Below are 23,366 nucleotides of genomic sequence, written 5' to 3'. Positions count from 1 at the left end.
AGCAACAAAAGGAGGGAAGGTAGTTTTCTAGTACACGCATATTAAGAAGAATGGAGGACAAAGTTTGCGAAGAGCCAGGTATAAATAGGCTGGGGCAGGGTGCTAGTAACCGGGCGGGGTGGGGTGGTGGGAAGTCTCCCTAAATCAGGAGGAGGTGCGTGCCTCTGGCTTGCTGTGTCAACAGACACACTGGGTCCGGTGATTTAAGCTCTAAAATACGTGATTAGACTGCAGGTAGTCTAAATGTCAAAACTCCAGCACTCCAGAGCTCTCACTAGGCACTGCTGCCTTAGTATTTATTTTAAAATATAGATGACAAGGCTAGGTGCAGTGGCTCACTCCTGTAATCCCAAAACTTTGGGGGGCCGAGGCGGGCCGATCATTTGAGGTCAGGAGTTCGAGACCAGCCTGACCAACATGGTGAAACCCCGTCTCAACTAAAAATTATACAAAATTAGCTGGGCGTGGTAGCACGCCTGTATTCCCAGCTACTTGGGAGGCTGAGGCAGAATTGCTTGAACCAGGGAGACTTAAGTTGCAGTGAGCCGAGATCCTTCCACTGCACTCCAGCCTGGGCGACAGAGCCGAGACTGTCTCAGGAAAAAAAAAAAAAAAAAAAAAGAATAAAATATAGACTACAGGCCAGGCGTGGTGGCTCACGCCTGTAATCCCAGCACTTTGGGAAGCCGAGGCAGGTGTATCACTTGAGGTCAGGAGTTCGAGACCAGCCTGGCCAACATGGTGAAAACCCGTCTCTACTAAAAATTATACAAAATTAGCTGGGCGTGGTGCATGCCTGTAATCCTAGCTACTTGGGAGGCTGAGGCAGGAGAATTGCTTGAACCCAGGAGACGTAAGTTGCAGTGACCTGGGATCGTTCCACTGCACTCTAGCCTGGGCGACAGAGCCGAGACTATCTAAGGAAAATAAAGAAAAAGAATAAAATATAGACCAGAGACCAGGCGTGGTGGCTCATGCCTGTAATTCCAGCACTTTGGGAAGCCGAGGCAGGTGTATCACTTGAGGTCAGGAGTTCAAGACCAGCCTGGCCAACATGGTGAAAACCCGTCTCTACTAAAAATACACAAATTAGCCCTGCGTCGTGGCGTGCGCCTGTATTCCCAGCTACTCGGGAGGGTGAGGCATCAGAATCACCTGAACTCGGGAAGCTGAGTTTGCAGTGAGCTGAGATCATGCCACTGCACTCCAGCCTGGGTGACAAAGCGAGACTCCGTCTCAAAATAAATAAATAAATAGACTACACGTCGATATATAGACTGTGTGTATATATATATCATAATCCATATAAATGCAGAAACATTTATTGAAAGACATTTCAAAGCCATCGTGTTTGTATTTCATGTTCATGACAATAAAAACTTGAAAACTTCAGTAACAGTTAAACCTTGTTTAATTAATTATGGAGTATCCATTAACAGTTTTGAAGCTTGGACCATTTAACCTTGGCCTGTACCCGCTCCAACTGTCCTGGTGACCAGTTCATTAGCTAAGTTAAAATTAATTTGAACTTTGATCTAAACCAAAACAAATGAGGAAAATAAAGCTATAAAGGAACTTTAGCAAGCATTCCAAAACCAACTAGAAATTACTTGAAATTTTCGAGTGAGCACTGCCTGTGCCAGTATTCTTCATTATAGGATTATAAACCCATTTTTTCCCCCAAAGTGCATGTCTACGCCAGGCAGAGGAGTAATTATTCAGCCAATTTCATGGATGTAAACAACAAATATAAATAACTGATAGCACCTAGTGGCTTCCAGTTTGGGTAGAAGGCTAAAAGTAGAGGGGAACTCACTCACTTGAGAAATGATATTTAAGTGAATAAAGAATTATCTTCTGTGAAACTTACTGTTTAGTTCTCTAGAAAACTTAAAATGTATTAATGATTAGAACATCAAATCCTAAAGAAAGAAATGACATTTTAAAAATAAAAAGCCAAACTTTAAGTAAATCACAGAGACCTCAGACATAATATAGGAAACAATACTTTCTTTTGTCCTTGTTTACACTGTGTACATAGTACAAATGTAATTTGAAAGCTACATCCTATAACATTTAAGAAATAACAACAGTAGTTTCAAAATGCTTAACATGAGGAGGAAAATGCCTTAGAAGACTAGGTTTTTAAAAGTCAGATATAAAAGTACAAGTTATTTTTCTTGTATCCAGCAACTTGATAAAGCAACTTGAGTCCCAAAGAAAAGACTGTTGTTCTTTTAAGAAATGGGTCTTCTCGAATTATAAACTTTAACACCATTTTGCATCGAAGAACGAGAATATTTAGTGAGTAATGCACCTATGGTTTGCTTCTCTCCACACAAATCTCTGTAGGAACAATAAAAAAAAAAAAATGAATATTTTAGGGAACATATTATGATACAGTATTATGTACTTACTTTATCTCTCTCTCCCTGAATCTGTCTTCTCAACAAACATAAGTGTAGGTGTTTGTAGGAGAGATAGGGTGGTGAGTGGTTCTAAGTTTTAATTAAATTAAGTACATCACATGTATTATCTCGGCCGGGCGTGGTGGCTCAAGCCTGTAATCCCAGCACTTTGGGAGGCCGAGACAGGCGGATCACGAGGTCAGGAGATTGAGACCATCCTGGCTAACCCGGTGAAACCCCGTCTCTACTAAAAAAATACAAAAAACTAGCCGGGCGAGGTGGCGGGCGCCTGTAGTCCCAGCTACTCGGGAGGCTGAGGCAGGAGAATGGCGTAAACCCGGGAGGCGGAGCTTGCAATGAGCTGAGATCCAGCCACTGCACTCCAGCCTGGGCAACAGAGCAAGACTCCGTCTCAAAAAACAAAAACAAAACATGTATTATCTCATTTAACCCACACAATAAAAGTAGGAGTAGGCCAGGTGGGTGGCTCATGCCTGTAATCCCAGCACTTTGGGAGGCCGATGTGGGCAGATCACAAGGTCAGGAGATCAAGAACAGCCTGGCCAACATAGTGAAACCCCGTCTCTACTAAAAAGAGAAAAAAAAATAGCAGGGTGTGGTGGCGGGTGCCTGTAATTCCAGCTGCTTGGGAGGCTGGGGCAGGAGAATTGCTTCAACCCAGGAGGCAGAGGTTGCAGTGAGCGGAGATCGCGCCACTACACTCCAGCCTGGGCGACAGTGTGAGACTCCGTCTCAAAAAAACCAAAAAAAAAGCAAAAAACAAAAACTAGGAGTAATGTATTATTTAACCCTATATTAGATGTGAGGAACTATGGCTCAGACAAGTAATAAATGACAGAGTCAAATTCTGCCACCAGGTTTATATAACTTCAAAGTCTATGCTATTTCTATTATATCACACAGCCTCTAAATTAGAAATACAAGCAGTAGTGAGGCCTATACAGCAGGGCCTAGAGTCAGAGAACCTGGATACAAGGTACCTGTGTGAACTTGTCTAGGTTACCAATGCTTCCTGAACTTTGGTTTCCTCTTCTGTACCTCAAAGAGAAGATTATGACTGGAACATAATGAGGAGAGGGAGGAATAGGAGGACATGAGCTGGAGAAGGGGCAACAGCTAGATCATGTAGAACCTTGAAGCACAGGGAAAAAGAATTGTGACTTAATTCTACATGTAATGGGAAGATTACATAATTAAAACACTGAGAGTGTTTTAATTAATGGAAAAGTACAATGTGATCTAAGTTTTAAATAATGGAGGTGGCTGGGCACGGTAGTTCACGCCTGTAATCCCACCACTTTAGGAGGCGAAGGTGGGCAGATTACTTGAGGTCAGGAGTTTGAGACCAGCCGGGCCAACATGGTGAAACCTTGTCTCTACTAAAAACACAAAAATTAGCCGGGTACAGTGGCGCACGCCAGTAGTCCCAGCTACTCGGAAGGCTACGGCAGGAGAATCGCTTGAACTCAGGAGGCAGAGGTTGCAGTGAGCCAAGATCACACCACTGCACTCCATCCTGGGCAACAGAGTGAGACTCTGTCTCAAATAAATAAAGGAGCCAATGAGTTGATGATTATGGAAGCTGAGCAGTAGATATATGGAGGTTTCATTATATTGTCACTTTTGAATATTTAAATAGTATAAGAAGGAGAAAGGGGAAGGGGGCAAAAATAGAACAGGGAGAGCAATTCAGAGGCAGGTACAAGATGATCCATCAGGGTTTGCTCATAGTTTGAACCAGAAGGTAGGGGAAGGAAAGGACAGCGATGATTCCTAGACTTTGATTTAAGTAACTGGATTAGTAGTGGTGCTGTGAACTGTGATGATGAAGCGGGGTAAGGACGAGGGAGAAGCAACGGTTCTGTTATGAACATGTTAAGCTTGAAATTCCTATTGGATATCCAACTGGAAAGGTGAATTAGGCAACTAGATATAGGAATCTGAACCTCAGGGAAAAGGGCAAGTATGAAGATGAAATTAGGAAGTCATTAAATTTGTTTCCAGGCCTAGATGAGGGCACCAAAGGAAAAGTATAAACAAGAGAAGATGGCCAAAAAATAGACCTGGAGCACTCCAATATTTAAACATTGAGAAGAAAAGGGAGATATCAACAAAAGAGATGGTTTTCTCCACTCTCATCCAAGGAAGAGGGGAGAAATTTGTGTTTCAAGTAGGAGGAAGCAGACACTGTCAAATAGGGCTAAGTCAAGTAATCAAGGACAAATGATTAAGCATTGAGTGTAGAAAGACGGATGTCATTGGATTAAGAAGATGTCATTGGGGCCGGGCGCGGTGGCTCAAGCCTGTAATCCCAGCACTTTGGGAGGCCGAGACGGGCGGATCACGAGGTCAGGAGATCGAGACCATCCTGGCTAACACGGTGAAACCCCGTCTCTACTAAAAATACAAAAACTAGCCAGGCGAGGTGGCGGGCGCCTGTAGTCCCAGCTACTCGGGAGGCTGAGGCAGGAGAATGGCGGGAACCCGGGAGGCGGAGCTTGCAGTGAGCTGAGATCCGGCCACTGCACTCCAGCCCGGGCGACAGAGCAAGACTCCGTCTCAAAAAAAAAAAAAAAAAAAAAAAAAAAAAAGAAGATGTCATTGGGTAAAGGAAAGAATGGGAGGTGAAAAGCATAGAGTGAGTATAGGAAACTTGTAAAAGGCATTTTCTTATGAAGGAGAGCAAAGGACATGGGGTCTAATAGGTTGCTATTGTTGTCTTTTAAGATGGGCAATATTACAGAATTTTGTATGCTGGTGGGGTTGATCCAGAAGACGAAGACATTAATAACACGAGGGGTGAAAGGGGTAACCCAAGGATCCAAGTCTTTAAGAAGGCAGAGGAGATGGACCTACTGCAGAAGGACTGGCCTTAGGAGCATGGAAAATTCATACACTACACAGGACTGCAAAGGAAGTTGGTGTACACATGAGGAGGTTGGCCGATTTGGCAGTGGGAAAGAAGGTTGTTCTGGCCTCACTGCTTCTATGTTCTGAAACAAATAAGATCATAAAAGGAAACAGAGGGTACTGCTGGTATGAAAAAGGAAAAGAAGATGTAGAAGAAGCTCCAAGGGTAGAGAAGTTCCATGAGGAAATCATGCCTGGCGAGGGGCCGTTCTAAGTACCACTAGGTTCTTAAGCAAGACTGGCAGCTTCATTGTGTAGTATTCTCCAGAAAGTTGTAGCTGGCCACGTGTAGGCACAGAGTAAGCAGAAAGTTGGGTTTAATCTTTTTAGCGTTTTGCCAGACAGATATGGCAAGAGGGAGAGAGGGCCACAGGAGTAAAGTGTAGACAGTAAGAGCTAAGAAGATTGGCCACGGAATTCGAGCTGGGTAAAGAGAAGAAAGAACACCTGAGAGGTGTGACGCAGTGACAAAGCTGTAGTGTTAGTTGATTTCAAGCATTAGGGGACTCAAGATTTTGTAAGAAGTGACTTTGGGGCTAACGTGTTCTACTGCAATCTGGTCTCTCCCAAAATGTTAAATAAAGTAAGGCATGAGGTGGCAATCAGAGAGGGGTGTTGGCCTTAGAGTCATAGTGGGATATGTATTTTGTCCCTCAAAAGGGACAGTTTTCCAGGAATGAGAGCAAAGAAGTGATTTTAGAAGCAATAGTGAGGAACAGAGATAACACATATTCTACCTCCAGAAGCAGTAATTGTGGAGGACAGAGAAGACAGCCACCACCTAAGAGTTTCTAGGGAAGCAGTATCCTCAGGGAATACTCAAGAAAATTGTGTTCCAATCATAAATCTAAAATGCTGTGCCACTCACCATAAAAAGAACAACCCTCAAAATCCGTCTTTAATAAATTACTTACTGAATATATGGGGCAATATCTTCTTCTGTCCACTTCTCCCTTAGAGAGAAAAGGCTATTAAAACGTTCCTGATTATCCTCAGGTAAATCATCTACTTTCAGCAAAGATATGATTTCTGGTCTCGAGTGTCTATCCACCAGCGCTAAACCCTACAAGAAATGAGAAGAAACACAGCAGTTAAAGTAATGTTGTAATGTTTAAACATGACTCATTCTTTTACCTTTAGGTTTAGCTTAGCTCAAGATATTCAAATTGTCAGCTACATGGAATTTAAACTATCCAGAGATTTACAATAGCCTTTTTCATACAAAGAGCTCCTTTAAGCAGTGACTTCTTTCCTCCTCTGCAATCTGGCTTCTACCACCAGCAGTTTATCAAGACAGCTCTGGTTCTAAAGGTCACCAGTAACCTGTCATTGCCAAATCCAGTGGGCCCTTTTCTTGGATTCATCGTGTTAGCCTTCTATTTTCTTTTTGAGACAGAGTCTTGCTCTGTCACCTAGGCTGGAGTGCAGTGGCGCAGTCTTGGCTCACTGCAACCTCTGCCTCCTGGGTTCAAGAGAGTCTCCTGACTCCACCTCCTGAGTAGCTGTGACTACAGGTACATGCCACCACGTCCAACTAATTTTTATATTTTTAGTAGAGAAGGGGTTTCACCATGTAGGTCAGGCTGGTCTTGAACTCCTGGCCTCAAGTGATCCACCCTCCTTAGCCTCCCAAAGTGCTGGGATTACAGGTGTGAGCCACTGTGCCCAGTCCCTAGCCCTCTATTTTCTTTGTTACTGTTGATTACTCCTTCTTCTTTAAATCTCTCTCCATCCCTGACATCACAGTCTTATTTTCCTTATAACTTGATGTTGTAGCTCCCTGAGGCTTCCATCCCAACCACTCTACTTGCTTCACTGTCACTCTACTGAGTAACCTCATCTAAACCTGTAGCCTAAGCCACCACTTACTTGCTAATGACTATAATATTTATATCTTCAGCTCAGATGTCTCTTTTGAGTCCCAGACCTCTGTATCCAAATCTATACATGAACTCGTTTATCATCCACACCTGCTCTAGTTCCACTATCCTAGGAAAACAGGAAACCTAGGCATCAGCTTTGATTCCATTAGTCAAACCCCACACCTATGTGGTCACTAAAGTCTATATAATAGATGTTAAGACTTCAGGATTCCTCTATCCATTCCCCCATTACCTATCTCCTTGGCCAGTACTCTCTTAGTTGGGAACATATGTGTTGACAGCCTGCACAGTAATCCTTTTTCAAATCTAACCAACCTTCCATCTGTCCATCTTCTTTACTGTCATAGTATTCTTTTCAAAAGGCCAAACTGATGAGTTCCTGATGAGGTAACCCCTCTAACTAATGTCACTCAGTGGCCTCAAAGAGCTTTCTAGATAGAATTGAAATTCCTTAGTGCAGTCCACAGTGTCCTTACCTCACAAGCATCCTTTACTCCAGCCCATGCATCCCTACAACAGTGCCTCAGTTTTTATTTGCCCCCCAACTTTGACCATGCTGTCTCAGATTTCCACCTCTGGCCTTCCTTCCATCTAGAGAGCAACAGTTCATCTTTCCACTCAGCAGCTAAAACGTCTATTCCTTCAGAAAGTCACCCGTGATTGACCAGTCTGATAGGTAAGCCCCTTTTCTTTGCTCTCATAACATCGTGTGCACGCCTTTCCCATGGCGTAGATCACTCTGCATTGTAAGAACAGATTTATGCATGTAATATGTGTCCATCCCCCATTGCGAGTCCCCAGGCTAAGCACCATGATGACACCTTGTATGACATTTTCTCCTGAGCACCTAGCATGGTGCCTCGACATAAAACTCCATAAATACCAAGCAAATCTTTACATTTAACTAACGGAATATTTACCGAGTATATGCCACATGCCAGGCAGTATGCTACATACTAGCAAGCAACAGCAAACAAAATGCCATCAAAGTAGAGAGTGGTGAACCACATAAACATTTTTCCAAGCTAAGAGGAGAGTGCCATGAAGGAAAGCATAGCATGCTATTGAAGAGTAAAACCAGAGGCCTTTGCTTCAAGAGGAGAATGAAGGCTTCCTTGATGAAGTGACTCAAAGATGAGCAGGAGGTGACCAGATGAAATTAGAATATCATTCTAGAACAAAAAGCTTTGTTTGAAGGTCCTAAGGTAGGTGAGAGCTTGATGATCTTGAAAACCTGAAAGAGGGTTGGTATGCAGTGAGCAGAAGGGAAAGTAGCCAGAGATGAAGCTATGAAGGTGATCCTGAAAGGCCTTTATAGGCCAAGACATGAATTCTGAATTTTTTTTATCTTGAGTGCAATAGGCAACCATTAAACTGATTTAAGGCCAGGTGCAGTGGCTCACACCTATAATCCCAGCACTTTGGGAGGCCAAGGTGGGCGAATCACCTGAGGTCAGGAGTTCGAGACCAGCCTGACCAACATGGCGAAACCCTGTCTCTACCAAACATACAAAAATTAGCTGGGTGTGGTGGTGGGTGCCTGTAATCCCAGCTACTTGGGCGCCTGAGGCAGGAGAATCCCTGGAACCCAGGAGGTGGGGGTTGCAATGAGCCGAGATTGAGCCACTGTACTCCAGCCTGGGTGACAGAATGAGACTCAGTCTCAAAAATAAATAAATAAATAAATAAAGTGATTTAAGCAGGACATTCATCTGATCTGACTGGCATTTATTTATTTATTACTTTTTTTTTTTTTTTGAGACAGAGTCTCGCTGTCACCCAGGCTAGAGCACACTGGCATGAACTCGGCTCACTGCAGCCGCCGCCTCCCAGGTTCAAGGGATTCTCCTGCCTCAGCCTCTTGAGTAACTGGGATTACAGGTGCCCGCCACCACACCTGGCTAATTTTTGTATGTTTAGTAGAGACGGGTTTTGGCCGTGTTGGCCAGGCTGGTCTTGAACTCCTGACCTCAGGTGGTCTGCCTGCCTTGGCCTCTCAAAGTGCTGGGATTACAGGCATAAGCCACCACACCTGGTCTGACTGGCATTTTTAAAAGATCATTCTAGTAGCACCACAGAGAATGGATTGGAAGGGAGCAAAAGTAAAAGTGCAAGGGGCCTGCCTAGGGATGCTATTGCTGTTTAGAGGCAGAAAATCAAGGTAGTCTGGACTAGGAGAGGGGTGATAGAAATGGTGAGAAATGGAACAAAATGAGATACACTGAGTAGGAAGAGGGATTAAGAGGAAATGGACCCAAGCGATCTTATAGAGGTGATAGATATGTTCTAAAACTGTATTGTAGTGACAGCAACTTACTAAAATTATTAAAAATATTTTAAAGGTGTAGTTTATAATATGTTAAGTATACTCCAATACTTTATTGGGTTTTAAGGACTATGTGATGGATTGGATGTACATGCACTCCTAATGGGTGTCTAGGAAAAGAAATTGGTTCCAAATTCAGCTCCAACTCAAGTATCATTCACCTAGTAATTAATCATCTATTAAAGTAAGGTGTAAATGTCTATTGCTATTACCTTAAGCTGATCAAGACTAGTTATCATTCCTTCAGGAACACTCTGCTGCCACACTTCTTGAAACTCAGCGAGATTGAATTTCACTGCATTCTGAAGTAGCATTTGTGCTGTTGTTCTGCATATTTTATCAGCATCCAACTCAAAATAAACTTCGCCTAAGGAAAAGGTATCAGATAGTTTCATATTATCATCTTATAATTAAATACTATACTAACGTTTCCTTTTTTTACTGCAGTTTCTTGAAAGGAATTATACACCTAAACTCACTTACACAACCCCGTAGTTGGTTTTTTTTTTTTTTTTTTTTTTTTGAGATAGAGTCTCGCTCTATCTATCACGCCAATGCACTCCAGCCTGGGCGTGATCTCGGCTCACTGCAACCTCCACCTCCTGGGTTCAAGTGATTATCCTGTCCCAGCCTCCCATGAAGCTGGGATTACAGGTGTGCACCACCACACCTGGCTAATGTTTTTTATTTTTAGTAGAGATGGGTTTTCACCATGTTGGCCAGGCTTGTCTCGAACTCCTCACACCTCAGGTGATCTGCCCACCTTGGCCTTCCAAAGTGCTGGGATTACAGGCATGAGCCACTGTGCCGGCCTTTTTTTTTTTTTTTTTTTTTATTTTTGAGAAGGTCTCACTCTGTCGCCCAGGCCAGAGAGCAGTGGCACAAGCAAGGCTCACTGTAGCCTCGACCTCCCCAGGCTCAGGTGATCCTCCCACCTCAGATTCCTGAGTAGCTGGGACTACAGTACTGCACTGCCACACCCAGCTAATTTTTGTATTTTTTTGTGGAGACAGCGTTTTATCATGTTCTCCAAGCTGGTGTCGAAATCCTGGGCTCAAGTGATCCACCCATCTCAGCCTCCCAAAGTGCTGGGATTATAGGTGTGAGCCACTGCACCCAGCCAGAGTTCTTATTTTTAACACCAACAGGCTTTAGAAAGGTATGCCAGTTTTAACATATAAGAGTTAAATGAGAATACTTTCCAAATCTTACCTTCATCTACATATTTCTTCCCATAACATTTAAGACAGTGTTCTATCATTTCCCTGAAAAATTTAAAACACCCATTTGAAAAGTTATAAGCATTTTTATGCACTATATTTTAATCCCACTGCCAACTCAAAATTAAGAAAGAAATTTGATATTTCAAATACTAAGTGATTTTGGTTGCCAAATATTTTATTTAAAGTAGGAACTAAAATATACTGAGTAGCTACTATGTGCCAAGCCCTATGCTAAACATTTTAACATCAATTATGTAAGCATACATTTATTATTATAAAATAGCTCAAACATATTATTTCCTTATTTATTATTATTTATTTTTATTTATTTTTTTGAGAGTGCAGTAGTACGATCTCGGCTCACTGCAACCTCCACTTCTGGAGTTCAAGCAATTCTCCCGCCTCGGCCTCCCAAGCAGCTGGGACTACAGGCAAGCACCAGCACGCCCAGCTAATTTTTGTATTTTTTAGTAGAGACTGGGTGTCACGATGTTGGCCAGGACAGTCTCGATCTCCTGACCTCATGATCCACCCGCCTTGTCCTTCCAAAGTGCTGGAATTACAGGCATGAGCCACTGCACCCGGCCTATTTCTTTATATTTTTATGGCCAAAAACAAACAAGATAATGCACATGTATTCACCCCAGTGACCAAAATTCCCAAATCTTCTTTGGTTGTAATTTAAATATTTCTCAAAGATATCAAAATATAACTATTGTAGTTTATGCCCTGGGTTTAATTCCAATCTGTAAAAGAACTCCCTTCCCCTTAAGGAAATCTGGATAGACAAGAAATTAAAATACTTACTCTGGCTCCAATGGTCCAAGTTCCTGAAGGCATGTATTCAAAGGAACTTTGCTAAAAGACCATGATTCGGAATCCACAAGCTGAGTTACATGATTCAGAAGTTTCATCTCATAATCAAATTCAAGAATCCTCCAATAACCTACAAATTGCATAAGTTATATTTACCAAAGAACTTTTTTTTTTTTAAGGCAGGGTCTCAACTCTGTCTCCCAAGCTAGAGTGCAGTACCGTGATCTCAGCTCATTGCAACCTCTGCCTCCTGAATTCAAGCAATTCTCCCATCTCAACCTCCGAAGTAGCTGGGACTACAGGCATGCACTATCATGCCTGGCTAATTTTTGTATTTTTAGTACACAGGGGCCTACCATGTTGGCCAGGCTGGTCTTGAACTTCCGACCTCACATGAGCAGCCCACCTCGGCCTCCCAAAGTGCTGGGATTACAGGCATGAGCCACCGTGCCCGGCCCAAAGAACATTTTATGTAAACTAGCTAATAGATTGATAAAGTCACAGCATACTCTTGCCCACTGCAAAAATGAGACAATAGGCTGGGTGTGCTGGCTCACTCCTGTAATTCCAGCACTTTGGGATCCTGAGGCCAGGAGTTTGAGACCAGCCTGGCCAACATAGTGAAACCCCATCTCTACTAAAAATACAAAAAATTAGCTGGGCACGGTGGCACACACCTGTAATCCCAGCTGCTCAGGAGGCTGAGGCACGAGAATTGCTTGAACCTAGGAGGCCAAGGTTGCAGTGAGCCACAATTACACCACTGTACTCCAGCCTGGGCAATGGTGAGACTATCTCAAAAAAAAAAAAAAAAAAAAAAAACTATTCACTTTCTGTAAACAGTGCTTCTTTTTAAGCTTTTCTCCCAATCATTTTAAATTGTGTCTTCAGGGAGATCAAGTTGTTTTTCAAGAGTACTTTACATATGACTAGCTTTTCTCAAGTGCTTTCTTTCTTCTTCTTTTTTTCTTTTTTTCCTTAGAGATGGGGTCTTACTCTTGCCCAAGCTGGTCTTAAACTCCTGTGCTCAAATGATCCTCCTGCCTCAGCCTACAGAGTAGCTGGGATGTTAAAGGCACATAGCATGGCACCCTAATTATCTCAAAATAATCTTGTCATTCTAAACAGAAATTAGGAAAATCTGCAGTTGGTACAGTCATTTCATTAGAGTATCATACAAATGAGGTAAAGGTCATAGGTTCAATATTCATGATAATCGCTGCTGTGCTGCACTACCATGGTTATAACTCTCATCACAGCTATCTTGCAGAGGCATTTCTATACTCATAAAGAAGTCCAGCTCACCAAAGAGATGATAGACTCTGAGGTACAATGTGGATGAGGGCCAAGTTAAGGGCTGGGCATCATAAAGATCCCTTTCCTATTCCTGTGAGAGATTATGACATGCCATTTTATTTATTTATTATTTATTTGTGATGGAGTCTCACTCTGTTGCCCAGCCTCGGCCTCCCAAAGTGCTGGGATTACAGGTTTGAGCCACCGCGCCCAGCCTGGACCTTTCTTAATCAAACATGGTTCTTCCTTTACCATTTAATTCAAAAAAGTTGGAAGGAGTCAAAGTGTGATTAAAGTCACTGGTAGCAGATTGACCTCATGTTAAGATGATCACATGTAGTCTCTATCCCACAATGAGAAAGACAAATATTACCATCTTTTCTTTTTTTAGACAGAGTTTCACTCTGATGCCCAAGCTAACGTACAGTGGTTCCATCTCAGCTCTCTGCAACCTTTGCCTCCCAGGTTCAAGCAACTCTCGTGCCTCAGCCTCCCAAGTAGCTGGAATTACAGGCATGCACCACCACACCCAGCTAATTTTGTATTTTCATAGAGACAGGGTTTCACCATGTTGGCCAGGCTGGTCTCAAACTCCTGGCCTCAAGTGATCCACCCGCCTCAGCTTCCCAAAGTGCTGGGATTACAGGCGTAAGCCACTGCGCCCGGCCCAAATGACACCATCCTTAAACCCAAAAGAATATTAAATAAACTATATGGGTAGGGTGAAGATGTCCAAAAACTTATCTCCCTTACGATGGCCAATGTCATCATTGTTATAATAGCAGTAAGTAATGCTACCTCCAATCTCACAGGCATTTAGAACTTGTAATTGGGTCATTATTTCTTCCTCACTTGCCTGAATTTGATCAAGCAAATCTTCAGTTGTATACTGCAAAAAGAAAAAAATATTTTAAGACCTTTGAAGAATATTTTGCTTTTAGATTTCTTGCTGAATATTGGGGAATAAATACATGAACAGATTAAGGCAATATTTATGCACTAGCTCAGTTTCTTTTGTTAATGTATAATGATTTCTACACAAAATCAATGGATATCTTAGAAAACAAAGAGGTAAATCTTCATGACACTGGATTTGGTGATGACTTATTAAATGACACCAAAAACGCAAGCAACAAAAGAAAAAGTAGATCAACTGAACATCATCGAAATTATAAACTTTTGTACTTCAAAACACTATCACCACAAAAGGACAAATACTGTATGATTCCCCTTATCTGAGGTATTAAAAGCAGTGAAATTCATAGAGATAGGAAGTAGAATGGTGGTTGCCAGGGGCTGAGGGGACGCGGAAACGGGAGTTATTGTTTAACAAGCACAGAGTTTCAGTTTGAGAAGATGAAAAAGTTATAGAGATGGATGGTGCTAAAGACTGCATACCACTATGAATGTACTTGATGCTACTGAACTGTATACTTTAAAATGGTAAATTTTATTTTTTCTTTCTTTTTGTTTTTGAGATGGAGTTTTGCTCTTGTTGCCCAGGCTGGAGTGCAATGGCACGATCTCAGCTCACCGCAACCTCCGCCTCCCAGGTTCAAGTGATTCTCCTGCCTCAGTCTCCCGAGTAGCTGGGATTATAGGCATGCGCCACCACGCCCGGCAAATTTTGTATTTTTAGTAGAGATGGGGTTTCTCCATGTTGGTCAGGCTGGTCTCGAACTCCCGGCCTCAGGTGATCTGCCTGCCTTGGTCCCCCAAAGTGCTGGAATTACAGGTGTGAGCCACCCCACCCGCCCTCTTTTTTTTTTTTTTTTTTTAATACAAGGTCTCATTTTGTCACCAGGCTGGACTGCAGTGGTGTGATCATGGCTCACTTGCAGCCCTGACCTCCTAGGCTCATGTGATTCTCTCACCTCATCCTGGTGCAACTATGCCCAGCTAATTTTTAAAATTTTTGTAGAGACAGGTTCTTGCTGTGTTGCCCAGAATGGTCTCAAACTCCTGGGCTCAAGCAATTCTCCCACCCTGGCCTCCTAAATTGCTGGGATTACAGGTGTGAACCACTGCCCCCAACCCCAAAAATGTTAAATTTTATGTTATGTAGATTTTACTGCAATAAAAAAAAAGCAAGAAAGTCAAAAGACAGCCCACAAAATGGGAGAAAATATTTGCGAATAATATATCTGATAAAGGACTTAAATCTAGACTATCTAAAGAATTCACTTACAACTCAGTAATAAGACAAATAATTAAAAATCAGGCAAAGAAACTGAATAGGCATTTCTCCAAAGATATACAAATTGTCAATAAGCCCGTGAGATGTTCAACATCAATGGAAACTAGTGCAGCCACTCTGGAAAACAGTATGGCAGCTTGAAAGCTTATACAGAGTCACCACATGACCCCTCAGTTCCACTCCTAGGTACATACCCAAGAAAAATGAAAACATAGGTCCACATAAAATCTTGTACACGAATGTTCACAGAAGCATTATTCATAATAACCAAGAAGTAGAAGTTACACAGATGTCTATTAGCTGACAAGTGAATGAATAAAATATGGGTATGTCCATAAAATGAGATATTATTCAGCAAAAAAAGGAATAAAACACTGCAGCCGGGCGTGGTGGCTCATGCCTGTTATCCCACCACTTTGGGAGGCTGAGGCGGGCAGATCACCTGAGGTCAGGAGTCCAAGACTAGCCTGGCCAACATGGTGAAACCCCATCTCTACTAAAAGTAAAAAATTAGCTGGGCATGGTGGCGTGCACCTGTAATCCCAGCTATTCAGAAGGCTGAGGCAGGAAAATCACTTGAACCCAGAAGGTGGAGGTTGCAGTGAGCCAAGATTCTGCCATTGCACTCCAGCCTGGACAAGAAGAGCAAAACTCCATCTGCAAACAAAACAAAACACTGATACATGCTACAACATAAATGAACCTTGAAATGATTATGCTAAGTGAAAGAAGCCAGTCACAAAAGGCCACATATTATATGATTCCATTTATATGAAATGTCCAGAATAGGCATATATATAGACAGAAAGTCTATTAGTGGTAGCCTAGAGCTAAGGGGAAAGGGGAAAGAAGAAGTGGTACTGGAAGGTGACAGCTAAAGGCTACAGGGTTTCTTTCTGGGGTTATAAAAATGTTCTAAACGTGATGGTGGTAATGGTTTCACAACTCTGTGAATGTACTAAAAAGTATTCAATTGCACACTTTAAAATTGGTGAATTGTTTGGTATGTGAATTATATCTCAATAAAGCTGTTACCAAAAAAAGTTTTAGAAAGAGCCCATTGGAAAAAAAGGGAACTTCTAGTATAAACATGGTCTTCATATACCAGCAGAGTTCTGTAATTTTTACATTAAAAACTTTAAAACTGGCCGGGCACGGTGGCTCACGCCTGTAATCCCAGCACTTTGGGAGGCCGAGGCGGGCGGATCACAAGGTCAGGAGATCGAGACCATCCTGGCAAACACGGTGAAACCCCGTCTCTACTGAAAATACAAAAAAATTAGCCGGGCGTGGTGGCGGGCGCCTGTAGTCCCAGCTACTTGGGAGGCTGAGGCAGGAGAATGGTGTTTACCCGGGAGGCAGAGCTTGCAGTGAGCCGAGATCGCGCCACTGCACTCCAGCCTGGGCAACAGAGCGAGACTCCACCTCAAAAAAAAAAACACTTTAAAACTGGTTTTTACTTTGTATTTTTCCATACTTTCAGGAATTAGTTAATTTTGACATTGGAGTAAGAATACCTTCCATTATGTCCCCTCTCAAGAGCATCTAGTCATATTTTTAATTAAATAAAAAAATTTTTACCTCTAAAAAACTATTATTTCAAAGTTAAGAATATGAGAAGCTTTTAGCTATATAATGGCATTATGATATATAGGATCTGCCTTAAAATACTCCAGAAAAATTTAAAAGATGAAAGGATAGAAAGGGGTTAGAAGAAACAAGACTGACAGGACATTAATTGTTCAAGTGAATGATGAATATATGGGGTCATTATACTACTCTGTCTGTTTTGGGGTATGCTTGAAATTTTATAACTTTTTTTAACACAAGCATTTAACAGCTATATAACATAAATTTTAAAAAGAATGTGACCATTAAGTGCCTCTGATTATAGTTGTTAAATTCCAAATAAAAAAGTGAAAATAAGAGTCTTACTTTTGAGCTATTTGAATCCTTCTCTTTTTGACTGTCAGGTCCTTCATACGGATTTTCCATCAAAAGTTTCTTTAGCTTCTTTAACTTAGGTCTACATCTTCTTAATTCCCAATAATTATTAGAAAAACCAAAGATCTGGAAATTATAATATATCATAACCTTTTAGGGGCCATTCTAAAGGAAAATTTCATACAAAATTCCAGCTTATTAATCTGCCCCCTCAACAAGTACTGAGAAAAGGAAGCCCCAAGGTATTCCGCTTTGTATCAGGAAGGTATTTTTCCAGCCATCTCAACTAGATGGATGGGCATCCTCAAGACCATCTTTTCAGATCCCCTTAATAAGATACTGTCAACATTGTAAGAATCAATGATTGTCACATCTCAAATATACTCTGAAAACTAGAGTATGCCCAGAAAAAATGACCAGGATGGTGACAATTCTCCAAACCAGGTGGAAACAACTAAAAATGAATATACTTAGGCAAAAAAAAAAAAAAAAGCAGAAAATAGAGAAAAGGTATTATCATAGTCTTCAAATAGGGACGTTAAAGGGAAGAGGGAGTGTGTTCCTCATGTCAAAATGAGGCAAAAGTTAAAGGAGAGATTTCTGTTTAATGCAAGATCTTTGTACTGTTTAGAACTGCAGCTAATTCCTCTGTTTGATTTGTGAAATAGTGAGAGCCTACCACTCAAAATCTAGTTGATAAGAGGCTAGAGAATGGATGAGTATCTGTTATCCTTGCCTGCACCTACAGGACTTGCCTAGTTCCTAGCACTGAGTAGTTGCCCAATAAGTGTTCCATAAAAGAAAAAAAAAGGCTAAACTGGATTACCTTTGGGATGCCCTCCAACTCTGAAATGGAAGGACAGGGGATGCTTCTACTTTCAAACTAGGATAAGGCTTGATGGACAAGATGAGGCCTAGAGCCTCAAGGAGATGTTGCTGAATCTAAGGCCTCCCAAAGAAGAGCTTAAGGACCAAATCTGACAGACTGATTTTATCCATAGTTAAAAGTGGTTTGCTGTTTTATGATCACCTCAGGAAAAACAAAGCAAAACAAAAAAATGGCAGCCTTCTGGCTACATCCAATACACAGATATTGTGGTATGCTTTTGTGTGCTGGGGGAGGTTTGGCATAGTGTTTCAATTAGATGCCAACATTAAAAAAATTAGATTTCACCCAAAAATCTAAATTTCAAGAATTACTTGGAAAAAATAAGTCTAGCAATGCTGGGCCTACTTTCCCACAAGGCAGCTGAGTAGTGGCCGTCCACCTACTTGGGGATTGTGTTTTGCAATTTGCTGTAGACTCAACCACTCCCTGTTACTCCTGGGTATCTACCACCATTTATCAACCCCAGCCTATTTCTTATGTAACCCCTTTAAGCATATGAGGTTCAATCACGATTATGGCTTTGGTTAGTGGATCCTGAAGTTTTAGCCAATCTCAGTACATAGAATTTCCATAACAAGCAAGAGCTCAAAGATTCTTAGAGATATTATTATGCCCTCACAAAAACACCTACAGAACACATAAGCGATGAAAAAATTACTTTTTTACAATAGGATGAACTGCCAATATTTTTAGTTAATTACAATGAAAGACTTAAAACCCTATAAAAACCAACCTAGTATATTTACTGGATGTTCCTCTGTTCTAGTAACATCACATGAATCACTGAAGCTTCCCAGCATTTTCCCTTCATTCCTCTCCAACTCTGTATTTAAGGATATAGTTGGCCTAAAGTCATTCTCAAAGAAATAAGGGCTATGCTTGGATTGTTATATATGTAACAGACAGAATGGAGATTTGTTTGGTTACTGCCATCAATATTCTCCAAAATAATTAAAAATTTGTTATACTTGGTTACGGATATTAATGAACTAAACAAACTTCAAAGCTAAGAAACACACTTCCTTCAAAAACTCAAATTTCTTCATTTCTTTTTTGGAGACAGAGTCTCGCTCTGTCACCCAGGCTGGAGTGCAGTGGCGTGATCTCAGCTCTCTGCAACCTCTGCCTCCTGGGTTCAAGCAATTCTCCTACCTCAGCCTTCCAAGTAGCTTGGATTACAGGTGTATGCCACCACGCCCGGCTAATTTTTTGTATTTTTAGTAGAGACAGAGTTTTACCGTGTTGCCCAGACTGGTCTCAAACTCCTAAGCTCTGGCAATCTCCCCACCTTGGCCTCCCAAAGTGCTAGGATTACAGGCGTGAGCCACCACACCTGGCTCAAATTTCTTCATTTCTTCTTCTCATAAATATTATCAAATGAACCAGTTATGGTTTGAGGGAGTCTCCTTTCAAAACATATCCGCAGCAAAATCTACTAAAAATAGGTAGGATTTTTAGAATGAGTCATTGAATAACAAACTTTGCACATTATAGAAAAAAGATCAAATTGTCTGGGACTTGAAAATCAAAATAGGAAAAATCAGACAAGTTCACAAGACTCCAACAAACAAGCAACTTGTCTTGTGAACAGACAAGTTCACAAGACTCCAACAAACAAGTTCACAAGACCCCAACAAACAAGTTCACAAGACTCCAACAAACAAGCAACAAACAAGCAAAATGCTGAGAAATTCAAATTTCTTTAAAGAACTTCTTAGATTCTCCTTGATTATAGATTTTACACGTAAAGTTTTTAAAGACCAAATTACCATATCTCTTTTCATTCTCAGACTTTTATAAATCAGAGTACAGAAAAGAGCACCTCAGTGTGAATAATGTTACAGTGTGAATCTTCCTTCTTCAGCTGGTCTGGAGTTTTACAACCAGGAATGAAAAGCAACATATTGGAAGTGTCCGCTATCTTCAAGTCGTATGTTTTGTCTTTACTGCACAGCACAGCTTGCTCGTCTTTATCACCACGAATCACAAGACTGTAGCAAAATGGGGGGAAAATACATGATTTATTGACACTCCAGTAGACATTTTCATTATAAACAGTTCTCAAACCCTCTAGGCTTACAGAACTTAGAATTAAGTTTTGATGCTGCCTCTGCCCCCTGCTAGCACAATGATGGATTCCACACAGCAAGCATTGGGCTAAGTGAGAGCCACACAGACGGCCTACCCAGAGTCTCATTAAGGAAAAATAACTAAAGATGGGCAAGACAGATCCATAGAGGCCAAGAGGACAAATGGCACTACATGGCATCTTTGTGCAAACTGCTGGAAAGAACATAAGACAAAGCATCCTGAAGCCTCAGTCAAGCTGTCACAATTTTCTACAACATGCTAAAGTGATACTTCTCAAATGTATGCATAGGCATCTTAGAGAATGTTGTTTAAAAGCAAAGTGGGATTCAGTGGGTCCGGGATGGGACCCAGGGTCCTGTATTTCTAACAAGCTCCCCAAGAAAGGCCAAGCTGCTGCTCCTGGTACCACCCAAGTGTCATCCTTGTTTTGTTCTGAGTATCCCCTCACAATCAAAGCAGCACATCCTGGCCCAACCATAAGTTGTGCTGCAAAAAAATTGAGACCTTATAAAAAAAGGATGCAGTGGTGAATGAAAAATATGAAAAGGATATGTTTACAAACTGGACTAAACTAAAGACTTTGACAAACGGATTTTGTCACAGCTGAAGAAAAGCAAGGACGCCGTGGCTCATGCCTGTAATCCTAGCACTTTAGGAGGCTGAGGCCAGAAGATCGCTTGAGAGCAGGAGTTTGAGACCAGCCTGAGAAACATAGCAAGACCTCAACTCTACAAAAGAAAAATTTTAAAGTTAGCTGGGTGTGGTTGTGCACACCTGAAGTCTCAGCTACTCAGGAAGCTGGTGGGAGGATCACCTGAGCCGGAGTAGTCACGGTACCATCATGCAGTGAGCCATGATTGTGCCACTCCACTCCAGCCTGGCTGACAAGAGTGAGACCCTGTTCCCACCACCCTCTTCCCAAAAAAAAAGATAAAGAAAAAAGAAGGAAGAGGGAAAGGATGAAGGTGAAGAGGAGGAAAAGGAAGGACTAAAAACAAAGATGATGGCAACGACAGGAGGGTTGGTTCTAGCAGTTTTCCTTGTCTGTAAAGTATTTAATACTCCTGTGCGCAACCCGTTTCTTTTGAATAAATAATAAGAAACCAGATGCCGGGCGCGGTGGCTCAAGCCTGTAATCCCAGCACTTTGGGAGGCCGAGACGGGCGGATCACGAGGTCAGGAGATCGAGACCATCCTGGCTAACACGGTGAAACCCCGTCTCTACTAAAAAAAATACAAAAAACTAGCCGGGCGAGGTGGCGGCGCCTGTAGTCCCAGCTACTCAGGAGGCTGAGGCAGGAGAATGGCGTGAACCCGGGAGGCGGAGCTTGCAGTGAGCTGAGATCCGGCCACAGCACTCCAGCCTGGGTGACAGAGCGAGACTCCGTCTCAAAAAAAAAAAAAAAAAAAAAAAAACCCAGAAATAGCAGACTGTGTATTTATTTTTGACTAAGTCTTCATTTAAGTGAAAAGAATAAAAGGTTTTTTAGATTCCCGGTGCTAATAAATACTTAATAGGCCCAAATACCTAGTCTTTAACATGTATTTGTCTAACTGCACCACCCCCACTTTGAAATATTTTGTTTATACCATCCCTCCCTACACCCCAAAATTAAAAACACACGTTTCCAGGGCCTTTGTTTGTTTGTTTTTGTCAGCTGGATTAACTAGAACTGGACCGAGAGAAAACCCTCACACCTGAGTTCCTTTCGCAACTCTCCACCAACTGAGCTGGGATAGAAACAGATGAGTGAAGTTCTTTCAGTTCCCTTAAAGGTACTTTGAGGTATATAGTAAGTATCTGAAGAATGGCCAGTTTACTCTAATACTCTTTGGTGGGCAAAGTTTGAAAATTGAAAGACAGCCTAAAGGATTCCATTAAGAAAAAAGATGGCTGGCCGGGCGCGGTGGCTCAAGCCTGTAATCCCAGCACTTTGGGAGGCCGAGACGGGCGGATCACAAGGTCAGGAGATCGAGACCATCCTGGCTAATACGGTGAAACCCCGTCTCTACTAAAGAATACAAAAAACTAGCCGGGCGACGAGGCGGGCGCCTGTAGTCCCAGCTACTTGGGAGGCGGAGGCAGGAGAATGGCGTGAACCTGGGAGGCGGAGCTTGCAGTGAGCTGAGAGCCGGCCACCGCACTCCAGCCTGGGCGACAGAGCCAGACTCCGTCTCACAAAAAAAAAAAAAAAAAAAAAAAAAAGAAAGAAAAAAGAGAAAAAAATAGCCTAATAAAATATAGGTGTCGGAGGACCAATTGTGCAGAAGAGAATCAAGCTGGAGCTTCCTATTTTGCAGGAGTTGGGACTGCACAGGGTGGAGGGATACAACGATTCTCTAGACTTCTCAAGACTGCTTTAAAAAAACTACCTCAACTTCGACTTTTAATCAATGATCTTGCAGCAACTTTGTTTCTGACCTGGAATTAGAAACAGCTTCAGATCCCTACTGAGTAAGTTTGCTTTGGGGTGGGTTGGGGTCTCGCCCAATTACCAAGTCTGTAAGCTGATTCCCAACACTTCCTATCTGTCGTCTGAGTAAAATAAATATGTGGAAGGCAAGAATTCTATAAATATTGGCTATCACCACTGTATTTTAAGGTAGAATGATCGGTGTCCTGTAGAGTCCCTGTAATCACCGGTAACTCTTCAGAAACTTCACTGAGGTTGTATTAGTATTTCCTGACCTGCTTTCGCTGACACACGCCTCCAAAGTCAGCTGGACCAGTGCTACTCATCACCGCAGTGCAGCTAACTGGACTGCCCACCGGAGGCGTGGACTCCTCGGGAACAGGCAGCTTGCTATGAGCCCCCCCGCCAAGTCAGTGCATCTCTCTGGCCGTTTCCTCATCCCGAGTTTCCCCGATTAGAAAATAACGTGGCCGGCTCGAGGCTGGGGGCGTGGCGTGTCTAGGGCTCACCTCTGCCCATCCTCCAGCTGCTGGCACAGTGTGGGCTCCAGCTCCAGCAGGCAGAAGTCGCCGGCGGCAGCGCCGCTGGCCCCCGGGCCGAAGCCCAGGCAGTGCACCGCTGGCAGCAGTTCGGCCGCATTCAGCTTGGCGATCTGCAGCGTCGCATCCACCTCCTCGCGGGTCCTCTTCATCGCAGCGCTGGGTCTAGGAGTCCCGCCGCGCCCGGGTGGCGGCGGGCTTGGCAGGCAAGAAATAAGTTCCCAAGCAGCGGGACGCTAGGAAACCCGAACGTTTAGAAAGCGCGCCAAAGCGGCAGTGGGCGTGTTTCCGGGGCGGAGCGCGCTGCGGGCACGCCCTCGGGAAGGCCTGCAAGCTCCTGGGTGCGTGAGCCCCTCCGTGCCCCACGCGGTACCGCGACTGCAGGAAGGAAACGCGGCTTCCCGGGGGG

The 23,366-nt window shown here is 42.7% G+C and overlaps 1 protein-coding gene across 1 annotated transcript; it reads right to left on the bottom strand.

Moving 5' to 3' along the window:
• Window positions 1–1,269: 1,269 nt before the first annotated feature.
• On the bottom strand, window positions 1,270–23,245 carry DSCC1 (DNA replication and sister chromatid cohesion 1). Its single transcript, XM_010357782.2, has 9 exons — window positions 22,928–23,245; window positions 19,736–19,904; window positions 17,016–17,150; window positions 13,682–13,772; window positions 11,579–11,717; window positions 10,761–10,813; window positions 9,761–9,915; window positions 6,254–6,402; window positions 1,270–2,346 (listed from the first exon to the last, which is right to left on the bottom strand). The coding sequence occupies exons 1-9, from the start codon at window positions 23,107–23,109 to the stop codon at window positions 2,238–2,240; spliced, it is 1,182 nt and encodes a 393-aa protein (XP_010356084.1). The 5' UTR covers window positions 23,110–23,245; the 3' UTR covers window positions 1,270–2,237.
• Window positions 23,246–23,366: the final 121 nt, after the last annotated feature.

The sequence above is a fragment of the Rhinopithecus roxellana genome, chromosome 9, assembly GCF_007565055.1.
Source record: "Rhinopithecus roxellana isolate Shanxi Qingling chromosome 9, ASM756505v1, whole genome shotgun sequence".
In the NCBI taxonomy this organism is placed as follows: domain Eukaryota; kingdom Metazoa; phylum Chordata; class Mammalia; order Primates; family Cercopithecidae; genus Rhinopithecus; species Rhinopithecus roxellana.
Note: the sequence above shows the minus strand (reverse complement) of the source record. Positions and strands in the feature narration are given on the sequence as shown.